Source organism: Hylaeus volcanicus, chromosome 6 (assembly GCF_026283585.1).
Source record: "Hylaeus volcanicus isolate JK05 chromosome 6, UHH_iyHylVolc1.0_haploid, whole genome shotgun sequence".
Taxonomy (NCBI): domain Eukaryota; kingdom Metazoa; phylum Arthropoda; class Insecta; order Hymenoptera; family Colletidae; genus Hylaeus; species Hylaeus volcanicus.
Window position 1 is genome coordinate 6,394,350 of NC_071981.1, and position 15,814 is coordinate 6,410,163.

General features: G+C 39.4%; 1 protein-coding gene across 1 annotated transcript; it reads right to left on the reverse strand.

Moving 5' to 3' along the window:
• Positions 1 to 90: 90 nt before the first annotated feature.
• On the reverse strand, positions 91 to 12,479 carry LOC128877903 (protein hairy-like). Its single transcript, XM_054125545.1, has 3 exons — positions 12,090 to 12,479; positions 10,565 to 10,660; positions 91 to 3,897 (listed from the first exon to the last, which is right to left on the reverse strand). Exons 1-3 carry the CDS (start codon positions 12,180 to 12,182, stop codon positions 2,713 to 2,715), a joined length of 1,374 nt encoding a protein of 457 aa, XP_053981520.1. The 5' UTR covers positions 12,183 to 12,479; the 3' UTR covers positions 91 to 2,712.
• Positions 12,480 to 15,814: the final 3,335 nt, after the last annotated feature.

Sequence of the window (15,814 nt, forward strand, 5' to 3'; positions counted from 1 at the left end):
ATATTTGTAAATATCGTATATATCATATGTAAAATATAATCTCTTTCTTTTAGAGTGGTAAATAATTCAATTTTGGAATGTGGTTTCAGCAAGACTGTTACAGGGAGACACGCCACAAGTAGATTTCTTAACTATAAACAGTGGAATGTACAATTAAAAATTGGATTTCTATTCATTCATCTGGTATAATGATGTTTTTGAAAAGCAGAACAGAAATTAAATCTTAAGTAATAGAAAGGAAATAGAAATTAAAACGAAATCACTGAGAAAATGTTTTAACCCATTCCTTATCAACTACGAGATATCTCGTAGTTCGAATTTATTGCAATTACTCGAAGTATAAATTTACATTCTTTCTTTTTAAAACAATGAATTTAATATCACTTTTTATTATCAAAATGATAACCTAGATTACACATCTGTATTAAATCTTGGCGTCCAAAACAAAACCTTCAAAATTTGTCTAGCAGTGAATGGGTTAACCAGCCAAAACAGTTAAAATTATTATGAACAAAACTTGTCTTAAATGTTCTCTCAAATATTGCAACGTTTCAGCCCTTAGAAGACCTCGTCAGATGATTTAAACTGTGATTGATTCCATTAGGAAAAATATTTTGTAATATAATAAATGAAAGTACATTGATTTATGTAAACGAAGCTTCATACAATTAAATTATGTAAGTAATAACTTGGACTACACATAGACTACAATATAATGAAAGGAAGTTAGATCTTTACTTCGGCGAAACCCATTAGAGATTCGATCATTTGACGACAATTAACTGTTAAATATGTACATTTCATTTATCGAAAAAGTAGGATCAGAAAATGTATTCGAAAGTCATTTAATTGAAGAATGCCAAGGAATGCAGCACGATCGAGTAGAATTCAAACTTTTAAATAATATGCAGACGATTCTCAACAATAGAAACGAATTTCTCAAACTAGTAGATATATTAACGAAATATGTAATAATGAATAAATTGTAATTGAATTGTAAATATTAACGTGGTTACTAATAACCATGGAGTTGATGTGACCTTAAACAAAGTAATTAAAAAAAAATATATATATATATATTCGAAAGAGTTAGTTAAGGTTCATTGCCAAATTCCACAATTTCATTCAATGAAGTGCCATTTGCATTAAGAATTTAGCTCCTGTACTACTTTAACCACTTCCAACAAAATAAAATGAAAAACTTACCTATACCATTCTCAAATAACTCATACTTACATTCTCTTCCATCGTCATCAATAATTTCCTCACTAAATTCTATCCTTACCCAAAGTTCGAACGAACAATAATCAGAACTAAAACACAAACGAGAGTAATCCTAAAGTCACACTGGCAGTTTCTGAAAACTTTAGAGTAGACGGAAATTCTCGCTGCCCGTCGCTACCATGCCGCCATCTCGCACGGCGCATGGGAACTAGCGCTCGTAAAAAAAATTGCGTCAGCTTTTTCTCAAACATGGCTACTTTTTCCCCAAACAAATCGACCAGAAAAAGAATACTCTTTGGAATTAACAAGCGCCGGAGGCTAGGAAATGCGTAAACTATACGCGCACGTGTTGCTCCGTCCACCCGCCTCTCGATGGAATTACGGTCTTCCTTTTCGCGCCATAAATCAATATCGAAATTAAGAATTTCGGCAACCGGTGGCCAAGACGAGTGCTCCACAGACGGCTAAGGGCATCGAACGAATTTCACGGCGTCTGTCGATAAATCAGTTTAAGCAGTCGGCCGATGAGAAAGGGGGTGGTTTTGCGGTGTAACAGGTGGTTGAAATTCTCATTCGCCGCGTCTTTTTACTCCTTTATCGGCAAAAAGGGAAAGAATAAGTTCCAGTTTATGAATCGGAGCGCGTTTAACGCTTCTTAAAAGGATAAAGCCGCCCCGACGACCTTTTTTTTTCTACCGGCGAAATTGCTGAGCCTTTTACGAGACCGCGGGACGTGTCAATAGAGGCCACGGATTCGGACTTTTTTCATAGGAGACGTTCGCGATTCGCCGCGTCGGAGACGATGCCAATTAATCGAAGAGGATTCGTCGTTATCGTTTCATTTTTATTTGGACGCTTGACCGTTATCACAAACTGGCGATAGTATCTTAGCCTACGATGACCGCGCTCGGTCGTTTGACAAAAAACGATTCTTAATGCAAGGTAGAAATTAAATAAGGTCGGGCGGTTATTTACAAGATTATTCACAGGAAACTTATCGTACAAAATATCGTTAAAGCTTGTAAGTCTTCAAATGCTAGGATACAGAGTTGTGCGCGTTCCCATTCCGAGGTTTATCCGCTTAACTGCCTAATGCCTTTTCGTTCGATTTCTCCACACCTTGCTCATAGCCCATCCTGAACTCTAATGCTACTTAACTTACTGAACCTACTTAGTCGAAACCTACTTCGATAATAAATACAACTTATCGTTAGACACATGCGTCGGGAGAAAAACCAACTATGGTCGTCAATAACCAATAAAAGTGAACTATTCCCTTCCCTAAGGCACTATCTCGTTCGGTACAAAGAGGACGCAAGACAATCGACCGTTGGACACCGATCTCGTTGATAAAACATCTTAGAATCTATATCTCGTAGTCAATACCATCCGTATTCATGAATACTTATTTGTACTAAGCAATCTAGGACAATCCTCCGGAGCATCGTCTTAAACTTAAACAAAACAGTCGGCAAGTTTCTCCTTGAATCACCACGGTCGCCACATATCGCCGTTCGCGCCCGAAGGGCCGGCCACGGCTGCTAGTTTCGTAGGATTAGGATTAGAATTTCTATTAGCCGAGCAAGTCGCCCTACCCGACAAATCCTCTACCGAAACCGCTTGATCTTCGTCGGACTTCGCCGCGCCGTTGGAAGAATCCATGGGAACCGTGGAGGTGATCGATTCCTGATACCTGGGTCTTTTATCGGAGATGGCCAGAAGTCCGCTGGAATGATGCCTCTTCAAGGTCTCCCTTCTGGCGGGCAGCGAACTGCTGCGATTGTAAGCCTTATCCGTGATAACCGAGAGCGGTTGTCGCAAATTCGGCGCCATTCCATTGCTGTTCGGCAACTCAGAGGAATCAGCGGACACCTTCTTAGGTATATTGCTCCCGTCCGGTTTGGAGTCTATGAAAATCTGTACCGGCGACTTGCTGTCGCTGGTGGAGCTGATCTGTGGCTTCTGTGTCTCCGGAGACGAGGAGAAGCTCTTGGAGGAAGCCGGGCTCTGCTCCGGAGCTTTGAACCAACGCTGCTGATGGGTCGGTGAAGGAGCCTGAGGATAGTTCTCCGACTGGTGGCTTTCTTCGCCGAAGCTGGAAGTGGACGTGGTGGGGCTCAACAGTGGACTCTGTGGCCTGTGGACGGCGGTGAAGGCCGAAGATCGACCGATCTTGGAGTCGGGGGCGGGTGGAAAGAACGGGAAGTTCGCGGAGATGGCCGCCGATTGGGGCACCAACAGCGCCAGCTCTCCTGTTGGAAGTCGGCTGGGTATCAACTGAACCCCGTTCGGTATCTGGATCCTGGCACTTCCATTATTATTCTCGTCGCCATTCTGGAAATCGCTCTGGAAACCGACCTTCACCTCCGGGTAGAGGCGTTCCGGCATGTAGGGCACGTAGTGGCTGTAGAACGGCGCCATTTGCTGGAGATTGCTGACGCAATTGTTCAAGTGTGATACCAGTCGTTGCTTCACAACAGGGTCAACGTTCTCGAGGTGGCTAACGTACCGCGATACTTCGGTAGCACATTCAGAAAATCCGGTGCGGAATTTCGTTAACACCGCCGGATCGGTAGCGACCGCAGTGCTTAATTGCTGACGCTGCACGGCCTGTAAATGCTTCACCGTCATCTCGAGGATATCGGCCTTCTCGAGCTTCGAATGCCTGGTTGGCTGAAACAAAAAACAGAGGCGTTGGTCATTCGCTGTTCGAGTACAGAATACTATTTCTTATTCTAATTTCGATACTTCGATTTGGAATTTTAATTGTCGACGATCATTTTTTCATTCAGAAACTGTATGACCTTGGGTAGGAATGACCGCAGTTGGTAATGCAGGAAACTCTTGGGAGCCATAGATGGTAAGATGGATGTCTACTTTATCGATCCTTGATCGGAAAGGGAACGCTTTGTAAAGATGGAAAGGTAGTTTCCAGCTTGATCGGTAGTCGGTAATCGTGTCCCGAGGGTACGCGAGCAAACACGAATACTGATCGCTCATTCGAGAAATCTGACACCTCGGTAACGCCCACGTAATTGCCTCGATACGACCAGTTTCCTTAATAATAGAGTGGCAACCACGGTAGCCTAGTAGCTGCTGAGCAATTTACCAGTCAGCCTGGGGCTACAAGCGTCACGTTCTCGAGAAACTGTTTTATCAACTTTCACATGCAATTATAACGAGACTTTTTTCAGTAGATTGTTTCATTAAAATAATCAAACAAAAATTTAAGAGGTTCTGAGAATGGACTGTGGATATTTATGCACTTATGGCAAGCTGAAATATTAAAGTATATACGAACTGTGGGAGAATCAAGAGTATATAAAATATCGATAATAATAAAGGAAGTATAGAAAGGATAATTTCTTTAATTCAAATTGGCTGTGCTTTACTAGCTCAACGCGCCTTCTAATGGATATATTGATGCTCAACGAGGGAGATACAAAAATATAGAGAAATGATGCAAGAAAGCAAAGATTGAAATGGTAAATAACTAGTGATAAATAAAATAATGGATTTAAGAGTAGTTAAGGAGAATAGACTTTAATTGTCGTTTCTCTTTCTTTTATATAATTAATAAATCATTTTGTATATTTGTAAATATTGTACATATCGTATGTAAAATATAATATCTTTCTTTTAGAGTGGTAAATAATTAGTGATAAATAAAATAATAGATTTAAGAGTAGTGGAGGAGAATAGGCTTGAATTATCGTTTTTCTTTCTTTTACGTAATTAATAAATCATTTTGTATATTTGTAAATATTGCACATATCATACGTGAAATATAATCTCATTCTTTTAGAACAACACATTTCGTTTATTTTCTTGGAAAGTCCTCAATATTATCATTTATCTTATACACATGATATACTTTCATTTACGCTTCCATTCTTTTTCTGTGTCTGTGAAAATACGAATTTGCGCAATCATGGACGGTCTATTGATCAGAGTGCTGAACTGACGTAAGGCGTTTCACCTTGGACGAAAGGGATGTTACGAGATTCGAAAAAAGGGCGAATCTCATCGTGGGAATCCGTTGAACCTTCGAGTGGGCGACCCGACACAATTTTTTTCGGACTCCGCCACTAGCCCTTTCTGTATTCTTGGGATTCCCAACTAGCCTTTCAGGGATCAATAACTCAATACCGATGCAGTCCTACAACTCCGAAATCCTATTGTACGGTTTCAATGCCGCGGCTCTCAGCCCTGGATCAGTGCTCGCATTTTTATGGTAAACTAGCGGTCACCTTCGAAATAAGCGTGGGAGTCGAAGAGTAGATCGCTTACAGAGCCCATTGGGGCTCCTCTGTTCGCCCGAACGTGTTCCCAAGAGACTCCGCAGCTCAGACTCGTAAACGGGAACTATTACTCGAGTTTAAAGGGATTTACAAACGGGGCTTCGGGATTTTTTAATAACAAAATACGTAGGTGGTCCTTTGGATGTTTCACGTTTGTTTAATTTTAAAATGGGATGTATTTGAGACTAGCTCTTTTATTGCTACTTTATTTAACTGAAGTCCAAATAATGGATTTTTAATTTTAACGTTTACCTCCTGGAAATTATTAGTTGTATTGTTGGTTATTTATTTAAATATTCGAAATTTGAAATTTGGAATCGAGCTTTTAATAAAAGAGTCTTGAGAAGAAATATAGAGGGAAATAAATATTAATATTAAGTTGGTGCAAAAGGAATTGCAATTTTCCCAATGTCAAAAGTTACCGTCTAAAATTTTAACAAATTCTTAAATAAATACTGGGGTAAAGAAACTTGTTTCTCATTGAAAACAAATGTACTGATTTTAATGGTTCTAATTTTGATTAATAAAGTTTATTATAAAAAAAGTTATCATAAAAGCTAAATATTAAAAACTGCTATTTCTTTTGCACCAACCTCATATTTATTCCTCTCTATATTCATCTATCTTATATTTCTCCCAATATTTATTCTTCTCAAGGACCTTTTTGAAAAATTCTCAATTTCGATCGCTGAAAGTATAAACAACAGCATACTTCCCCTTGCAAATAGAAAGAGTTTCTCGAAGGAAGAGATTGTCTGGAGTATAACATGCATTCAAGGACAAAACAGGTGCACGAAGCGAAGGAGGATGCGGAAATCGATTTTCCCGCAGAATTCGACACCCGTGAAGATCGAGCGAGGATCGACACCTGCTGAAGGAGCAACTAAAAGGCAAAGGCGTCGGGCGTCCCCCGTTTTTTGCCGATCAGCGCCGTCCTCGCGATGCTTCGGATCCTTAAAGATGATACGGTCAACAAAGGGAGGCTGGAACCCGAGATGAGATTCTTTTTTCTTCGTAATAATTATTTGGTGGTTCCCACGAACGCGGGGGGCGTTTCGTACGGGCGAACGGGAGAGGAGCAGGTAGCGGAAGTCATCTGGACGAGGAGAAGAGAACGGTGAGAGCGGCTCGCTCTCGTTATATTCCTGTCTGAGAAATCAATCCCGATGGATCGTGTTACGCGGCGAGGAGTTCTCTGTCCAATGGGAGAAAATCTTCGCGGATGCTGGCGGGTATTTTTCTCAAAATTATCTCCAGCCCATGTCCCGTGGTTCTTGGAGGCATTAAAAATGATTAATACTGTCTGAACGATCTTTTAAGTCTGACTTTCGTTCTTTGGGACTTCTTCAAATTTATAATAAATTTATAATTCTATAGTTGGATAGAGTTTCACAAATCCTTTTGTTAATGTTTTTCTTCAGTTGCATGTTATTCCTTTTATAGTATCAGTACGTGTACGATTTTACATTAGGAATGTTTAGAAATGAAATCTCATTTGGTTCAGAATTTTATTTACTTAATCACAAGCAGGGTTTTAAGGTAACTAACGAAGTACTAAAGAAGTAATTTTTGTGACGATATAATTCTAGTAACCAACTATCAACATTCTTTTCTGACAGATTATTAACGCTTTCAGACCTGGAATATTCTTTTTCTCGTACTAATGTAATTTAATTTTTAGGATTGACTCGAACTATAATTAGTATGGAAAAAATTTAAAAGAAAACCTAATAGTGTGGTTTTCGAGGAAACCAAAGAAGAAAGCCAGGAGACTCTTCCTAACTGATATTAATCATTCCAAATTGAGCAACACGAGCATTTTCAAACTCCCTAATTTCCCACAGGAAGTGAAAACCGTTCAACAAACACTTCTGATGGAAAAAGGACAAACTTTCAAATTTCCTCCATTTAATTTAAAACGGTGAATCCTTGTTTCTTATAAAAAACAATATTTTTGTAAAAATGAACGTTTATTCCTAGACTTGTAAATGGTAAAAGATCCTGTCTTGGACCCAGATTGCATCTACCCACGTCCATTCCTTTTATTATAATTCATCGACGTTGGGATAACTGTGCAAATTGGTTAAAGTCATAATCGTCAGATAAAGCGTACGCGGCAATCGTCGTAGATTGTTTCGGTGCGCCCGGTATAAAGGTCAAGAGTCGATCTTTTAATTAAACTGATAGGAAGAGCGCTTAACGGATGTTGGCTAGAAGTGTTTGATCAGGCGGTCTCCTTTTTCCTGTGGGCCGTCTTCCTCCGTGCGACATGATTTGTTTTAGACTGTAGAATCGGGACTAGCAGCGGGAGGTGGTCGGGTTTTGTTTTAGTGTTTTAGATGCCTCGGCGTGGGAACGGATGGTGGAAGCCCTCTGCCAACACGTAATCTCCACTGGAGTCTCTACAATGGCACTTCAGTCCCCTGGTTTGCCAAACCAGTGTTGGGCACATTCCACTCGATCGCTTTTTTAAACGAATTTAATTTCGTTCCATTCGTTTGCCGACGGTTAACAATTCGGCGTTTCGAACTAAACAAAGACGGACGGTGTGGAAACTTCGGAAACGAGAGTTTGCTTTGTTCGATCGACCGTGATGCATGATTTGAAAACTTGCGGCAGGTTGGAAGCTGTAGCAACTTCCTCGGGATGGGAATTTCTCGATTCTCTGAACTGCTCTAATGTTAACGCGGTAATTAAGGGTTCTTCGCAATTAACGAATCACTTTTTCGAGAGGACTTTTGTTTAACCCTTTCAGACCCAAATTATTATTTTTTTCGTACTAATGTAATTGAATTTTTAGGGTTAACTGGGGCTAAAATAAAATATAATAGTAAAATACATAGCTATGAAATTTATATATTCACACGAGAAACTTATTCTTAGTATCAATGTACAAGGAATTATTCCTGGTTGGATACAACCCTCTTATTACACGATAGTAATTCAATTGAAATTATGAACTCATTCACTGCCAGGAAAATTTAAAACGTTCAAACTAAAATAAGTATGGAAGAAATAAAATAAAATTCTAATAGTGTAGTTTTCACTAAATTTATATTTAATATAAATATTTTTTTAAATTTTGTGTCCTCAATTGTAGACGCCAGGTCTGAAAGGGTTTTAAGAAGAGCGAACGTTTAGAAATATTAAAAAACAATTTTGTACACGACATTCAGTTAAATTTTGGAGAATATTAGAGCATAAATTCCTATTAATCCAGGGCGTTATTACTAAACTGAACTAAAGAATTGAAATTTAAATGAAAATATGTTTTAATTTCTAAATAATGTAACATTTTATTGTCGACATTAAATTTGTACATTTATGGTACATCCTCCTAGATTTTCCCATAATTCTACTTGCCACAAATTCACAAACATCCAGCAGTCTAGTCATTAAATTTACGAAACAGTATATTGATCGATGTATAGTACACAAAGCAGTCACTAAATACACAAAGACTAAAAGCAGACTTTATTATGGTACTGGCATTGCAATAGCTGAAATTACCGTTATCCAACAAGCGGCTAAAATCGTCTATAACGGTTCCGACGAAAAATACATAATTCTCATCGCCTGCGGAACTTCAATCTATGCTACTAATGGCAAAACGAATTATGGTGACCAAATCCTATCCTAGAAGCTAGCCATGTAAGAAACGCGTAAAAAAGGCGAGACAATGACGCCTGCGCCGATCACATGGTATGTGGTCATTATCGGGAATAAAATACTCTAACAAAGTTTCTTTAGTTTCTCTAACAAAAAAAATACAATCCAGCGCAAAGGGTAAGTAATGCTTTTATAAATGAAGTCGATTTATGAACACAAATAGAAGACTTAGCTCATTCACTGCTACGCAAAATTTCGATTTGTGATGAAATATTCCACAGGCTATCAAAACAGATTAATCTGTGCCAAGTTTTAAGTCCCTATCTCGACTGGTGGGGGAGTAAACAAGAAAAAAACGAAAATCACGCTTTTGACCAATTTCTCCCGTCCTGTTGCATGAAAACTTTTGAAAAAAATCAGAGATATTTCAGTTAGCGAGTTACATGTTCCAGAATTTTTTCAGATGTTTCAATTCAAAATCCAAGCTGCAAAAAATAAAAAACGCAAAAAGCGCTGATTTTGCATCGAAGCAATCTCAGAACTACGATTATGTAATTACAAGAAGTGTAATGTAGGTTATAGTGATGTTAAATTTGTTATTTTAAAAAGATATTCTTTTGCAATAATTCGTGAGTCAATTATTATTAATTGAACGCTTTGAAACCCATTGTGACTTTCAAGTCCACCTCTACGAAGTTCGTTTTTTAATTATTGAATGGCAGCACACGTTCTTTTTTTGGAAACTTGTTAGAGACAACTTTGTAAGATAATACAAGACCAAGATGGACGTCTTGTATTATCATACATTGTATACATTAAACAAAATTTTGAGAAATTCAGTAAATAAATGGTTAAGCAATAGCTGGCAGTGAATGGGTTAATAAAAAAATGAAAGTGCGAACGGTTTCTGTGAACCTCTCGAAATTTGGAATGGGACAAACGAGCTGACGAACACGAAGAGCCCATCTCAATATCCTCAATTCGTCTTGGGACTCCGATGTGACAAAAATATTCCCCGTCGAACGTTCAGCCTCCTCTGGGGCGAGAGGCTGCGCATATTCCCGGTCCGTTATCTCTCGTAAACTCGGATCACGTCACCAGATAAGACGGGCACAGGTCACGTTTCAGTCGCGGGCGACAACGTGGATTCCAGCGAGCACCGTGCCGGGATCACGCGTGCAGTCGATCTCGTGCTATCGTTCGTAAGTTTGCTGATGTCGTTCCTCGTCAAGAGAATTTCCCCGGTCGGTTTACCGTGTCACGCGATTAAGAGATTAAACCCGCGCCGCGTGAGAGCATGACGCGCTATCTACGCCCGGCATGGGACCAACCCGGATCGATCGCGGGAAATCACTGTTATCGGCCACCAACGGGGACATAGACCGGACAGATAACAGACCGCTACGGGTCGAAAAGCTCGCTGTACTCACGTCTTTTTTCATCGCCTCGAGGATCAAGCTCTTCAATTCGTCCAAGCACTGATTTATCCGCGCGCGCCTCCGTTTCTCCATGATCGGCTTGTTGCTCTGCAATCAGGGAATCGTTTCACATATCGGGGAAAGTCGGGTCGCACGCGATTTGCCGTGATACGGATTCTTTTTTAACAGGCCCGTGAGAATTCCTCCTCGCGTGATTTCGAACGGAATCTTGGAAACTTTGGTATCCTTAAAGGGTTTCGAAAGTTAGACCCTCGAGAGTCCAACTCTGGTCGAATTTGTAAAATGAAAAGTTTGGAAATTGAAATTATAAGGGTTTTTTTATGAGTTTGAGGTTAGTGAGAGATTTGCATCGACCAGTTTGGATTCCGTTGGGCCCGCATAAACTTTCGAAGCTCCCGCGGATCGATGGCGGTGGCACCTGCTGGACAACCCAGCGGATGCACTCCGATAGAAAATGATCCATATTCGAAATCTATGCGTTAGTCTAACACAGGGCTTCTTAAACTATAGGTCACTATAGGTCTATTTATGTTATTGCAAAAAATGCAGTTTTGATGAAAAATAGGGTATACAATTTCTGTAACTATAATAAATACAATTTTACAACATTTTGTGCAATTTTTAATTTCATATTGTTGTACGTTTTTAAACAAATTCTGAAACTATATTTTGTCATATGTATATATATTGTTACCTAATCAATGAATCATCACAAAATATTTACGAGTCGTGAATGAAAAAAGTTTAAGAAGCCCTTTGCTTAGTATACCGAGTGACGAAGTGGAAAATGAATTTCCTCGGTCATTTCTCCTGACATTTAAATATTAGGTGACCCTACAAGTTCGTGCTGAAGACTGTATCAATATTTAATAACAAACCACAGAGATTGTAGTAGTTTAATTTTAATTTTAAAGCGACGGTATAATGACTATGTCAGAAAGGCGAGAAAATATTGTAAAATGAGAGAGTTTATATTTTTTTATAACACTGAAGAGTATATTTCACATATCGATTTGAGCAGCAGAAGTGGCATGAACTTTTAGGATTAATATACCTCGAAACCGAACTATGATTTGTTCACGAATTTAAAAAATTTTATGTCGCCTAACTAGTACTACAGTTCTTTATTCTTACTTAAATATTACATATCTGTAGACTTAACATAGTTTTCCTTCAAGGTAGAGATAGTAATCTTACTTCTCATGTTCTCGTAATGGAAATGGGCTAATATAAACATACTATGTAGTAACGTTTGAAATAATACCCAGACGTGACGATTTTGCCTACAATGACTTATCAAAACCAGTGTTTACACGAGTGTTCGAGCGAGCATGAAATGTACCGAGTTGTACAACCTGCCACTACAATGTGACTATAATATACAAATGCTACCACGAATCCTGTGGTTCTCATAACGAACTGATTCTTAATAAATAAAGATGGAAGAATTCTCACAGGCACTGTCAACGAACCGACTTCCGAGGAATAATTATAAATGATCCTAATTTTAAAGTACCCTCCGCAACTCCGCCTTGGACATCCCCGAGTGCGAGAGGGACTCAGGCTCGTCCTCGCTGCCTGACATCTTGTAGTTGTAATAATCCACCATTTATGCACCGTTAAAAGCACCAAGGTCGTAGGAAGCTCCAAAAACCACACAGAAAATCCTTCGTTATACGATAAATGTCTTTAGCACTGTTTCCCTCGACTACGCGTGACGTGAACTCAATCAGGGCTCGCACGCTACCGCGATCGATGGATCCATGCGAGTCCACGTGATACTACGCGTGCAGCGGTGGTGGTACTCTTCGGCAACTGTTCTGGCACCGGTATACGAGGGGGATGATCGCCGCGACCGGCGACGTCCCGCTTGGGGTGTGGAGGGTAACTGTTTGACGTTTTCGATTTCGAAGACCGCATGCCGATGCACTCGCCGCGTCTCGAGAGTGGGGTGAAGCGTGTCCTGGAGTGGGGTTTCCGGGTACCTTCGGGAGAGGGGAGGTCCTCCTGAGACCTGTTGATGTGTGGGAATTCGCGCCGTGCTCGGGACACGGCGATATAGTCGCCTCGAAATTCGAGGAGCTCCTCGGGGTACTCCTTTTTACTCTTTTACCCTCGCGCGAAGTGTGGGATTTATTTTAAAAATTATTTATATTTTCTGAAAATTACCGATCGGTTTAGAATTGTCGTTTAACGTGGGCAGTCTGAGGTACAGTCAGTCCCGTAAGTACCTTTTATGTCTGTTGAAAAAATTTGTTTAAATTAAGTAATAGCTTTGATGTCTCCAAATAAGTGTTTCATTATGAGAATGTTTACATAAGTAAACTTTACACTTGTATTTATTTATAATAGAACACTCGTTTGAAGACATCAAAGCTATTGTTTAATTTAGACAAATTTTTTCAACAGACATACAAGGTATATTTATGAGACTGATTGTAGGGGGTTGTTTAAGAGTTGGGTTGCTCAGGAGTTTTTTTGGGGCAGAATTGGACACTATTTGGAGACTAAATAATAAATAATGCGAAGAATACTTAGAATATTGAAGTAATTGGTTGCTTATATGAAGGGTCAGATAATAATTGATCTGAAATGCTGTTCTAGAATGACTGACTGTACATGGAATTAAGAGTTGGGAGAAGTGAGAAAACTGAAAAAACTAAAAATAGTGTAGTATTACCTGTACTATATAGTATAATTAATAATCGTTTCATAATTATAATCTAACGTACGTCATCTAATTATAAAATTAATTAATTGTATTGCTTCTTGCTCTCAATATACAATATTTATTTACTTTCATTCATACGCACATTAAAAAGTTCATCGAATTCTTAATCCATATATCACTCTTCTCAGTTTCTCTCAAAGGGAAAATAATGAACTTTTCCCAATTCTATGGGACCAATTGCAAAAAATGGCCAGATATATTACAAAATAAATTCATAAAAGTGCCCAACTACTTGGGACTCGAAACTCATTCCTCACCAAATAATAAAAACGTTAGAAATAGGCCCTAGCATGCAATATCTATCTACTTCAACTTCACACCCATTCAAAAACATTCTCGAATCTCGAAACTAAACGAATTCAGTAAAAATAAATATAAGAATGCTTGGACTGAAAATTTCGCTCGAGCTCGGGCCCGTCCGTGCCCTAAATTTGCTTTCCAGGCATCGAGCTCGAGAAGAAACAGGGCCCGTGACGCAAAAAGGTTCGAGTACCGCAAAGACGATCGCGTCAGCGTGATTGCCGCGCTCGCAGGGAGCCACGCAACGGCCACGAACCGCGGCGCGAGCAAAAGCGTGCGACATAAAACGCTCGATGGAGAAGGGCGAGCAAACCGCGCGCCGGACGTGTGTGTACGTACGTCATAAGTGTGGCTGGCGCGCGCAGGGCGACACACGAGCGGGCTCGGTGTGTGGGAATTCTCCTGAAACGTTAAATAGTGTTTACACGAGCCGGGGCCCAGCGCCGCGACGCTCCACGCCGGGCGGTTTCATCAATGAACTCTTTCTTTCACGCGCGGACCGCTGCTCCGTGGCGTTTTATAAACGCAACGCCATGGGAAAGCGCGATATTGAATCGCGCACGGTTACGGTGACTGTACCGAGAACAGCGCCGATTATGTTTCATGTGTATATTTTTTTGTATCTTGCGATACTTCCTCGGTGCGTGATATTTTCTGCCTTTTACCCACGATCGATCCCGCTGATGATGCAGATCTACCGCGTACTCTTCTCTATCGCTCTTTGTGCTAGGTTTACGGAGATCTCTTATTAGATTTCTGTTAGCAATGCTTTAATAAATGGGATCGATTTACTATAATTAATTCGGAGGCTTGAATTTGAATTTGCAGAAAAATGAATTTGGATGTATGCTTGTCTTTTTGTATGGATACAAATCAATATAAATGGTCGGTGAAAAATATAAATGGTTCCTGTAAAATCTTGTGAAATTTAAAATGAAAATAAACGTGCTCCTTAAACCTAGTGTTAAACTGAACCAATTTTGCGAAAATAATTGGAAATGAATGGTCAGAATAAACATTTAGAATTTCAGAAATGAGTGCTACTATGCAATATTTAGTTACTTTTATTCATACATGTATTAAAAAGTTCATTAAACCAGAAAGTTATATATTACTATTTTCTTATATTTCTCTTGAAATGATGTCTTTCACTTGGTTTTCTTATTTTACTTATTGGTATCTGATTTTGTGCTTTGTGTTCATGGAATATTTGTGAATGGTTTGTGCTTGTAAAATTAATAGACACTTGAAGTAGTTATATATTTAATAAATAGGACGAAGTAGGATGTAATTTTAGCGTATTTATATTCATAATAAAATGTCCTAAAAATATCTGACTGTATTTGGGGGTCTAAAAATATTCCTTGCAAATTATAAAGAATCTTGACAATTTCATAATACATCCTGATACATCCTGCACAGCAATTCTTGATTGAAAGTGTTCTTAATCAATGCTTTTCGAATGTAAAATGAAAGACGTTAGACATAATCACGAGGACATCCTAAGGAAGCATTCTTTCCTAACAAAAGACAAAAATTGGACAGAAATTTACGCTGCCAGAAATTTCCCAATTTCATTCCCATTTTCGCATTAATTTCCAGCTCATTCTTGTCTTCGTATCCGCCATCGACAGAGCAACTGTCCAGCTCTAAGGTGAAATAAATCAACGGTTCGAAAGGCCCGTTTACGTGGCTGGAAATTCGGAACGCCAGGACACGGTCCTGCGACGGTCCCTCTAAAAGTAAAAGTTTTCCGGTGCAATAATCGCGGGCCATAAAGGTTTATCTGTTTATTGCGGCTGTCCATTGCCTCTTGAAATGGGCCATAACTGATTTCGTCAACGAAACAAACGTTCGTCGTTTATTGTCTCGCCTCTTCGTGTTTGCTGTTCGTGAACGCGCTAAGATCGCCTTTATGGAGACGTTTCTCGCTTTTTTTATCGTTTTACGAATTTATTGAGAACAGGGTGTTAGTGCGCGTAAGCGTGCCAACCGTCAATCAGCGACACCCCGAGCGAATATTTTTGATATTGATTGCCGTGTACCCTTGTTAAAAATAGTCCAAACTGGGACTCGATAGATATGGAAGAATCACGTGACCGGATTTTATGGGAGCAATGTAACGAGACGTTACGTAATTCGTTGCTATTTATGTTACTGTTTATATGTTATTATTGTTCTTTGGGTGAGACTTGGTTGTGTAGAGAGAG

What these genes read in the sequence shown, in the direction of transcription:
- LOC128877903 (XM_054125545.1), bottom strand. Translation starts at nt 12,182, where the DNA reads ATGGTGGATTATTACAACTACAAGATGTCAGGCAGCGAGGACGAGCCT. An exon ending in CCAAGGCGGAGTTGCGGAGG is followed by an intron (nt 10,661 to 12,089) that starts GTACTTTAAAAT and finishes CCCTGATTGCAG; the next exon opens with AGCAACAAGCCGATCATGGA. An exon ending in TCGAGGCGATGAAAAAAGAC is followed by an intron (nt 3,898 to 10,564) that starts GTGAGTACAGCG and finishes TTTTTGTTTCAG; the next exon opens with CCAACCAGGCATTCGAAGCT.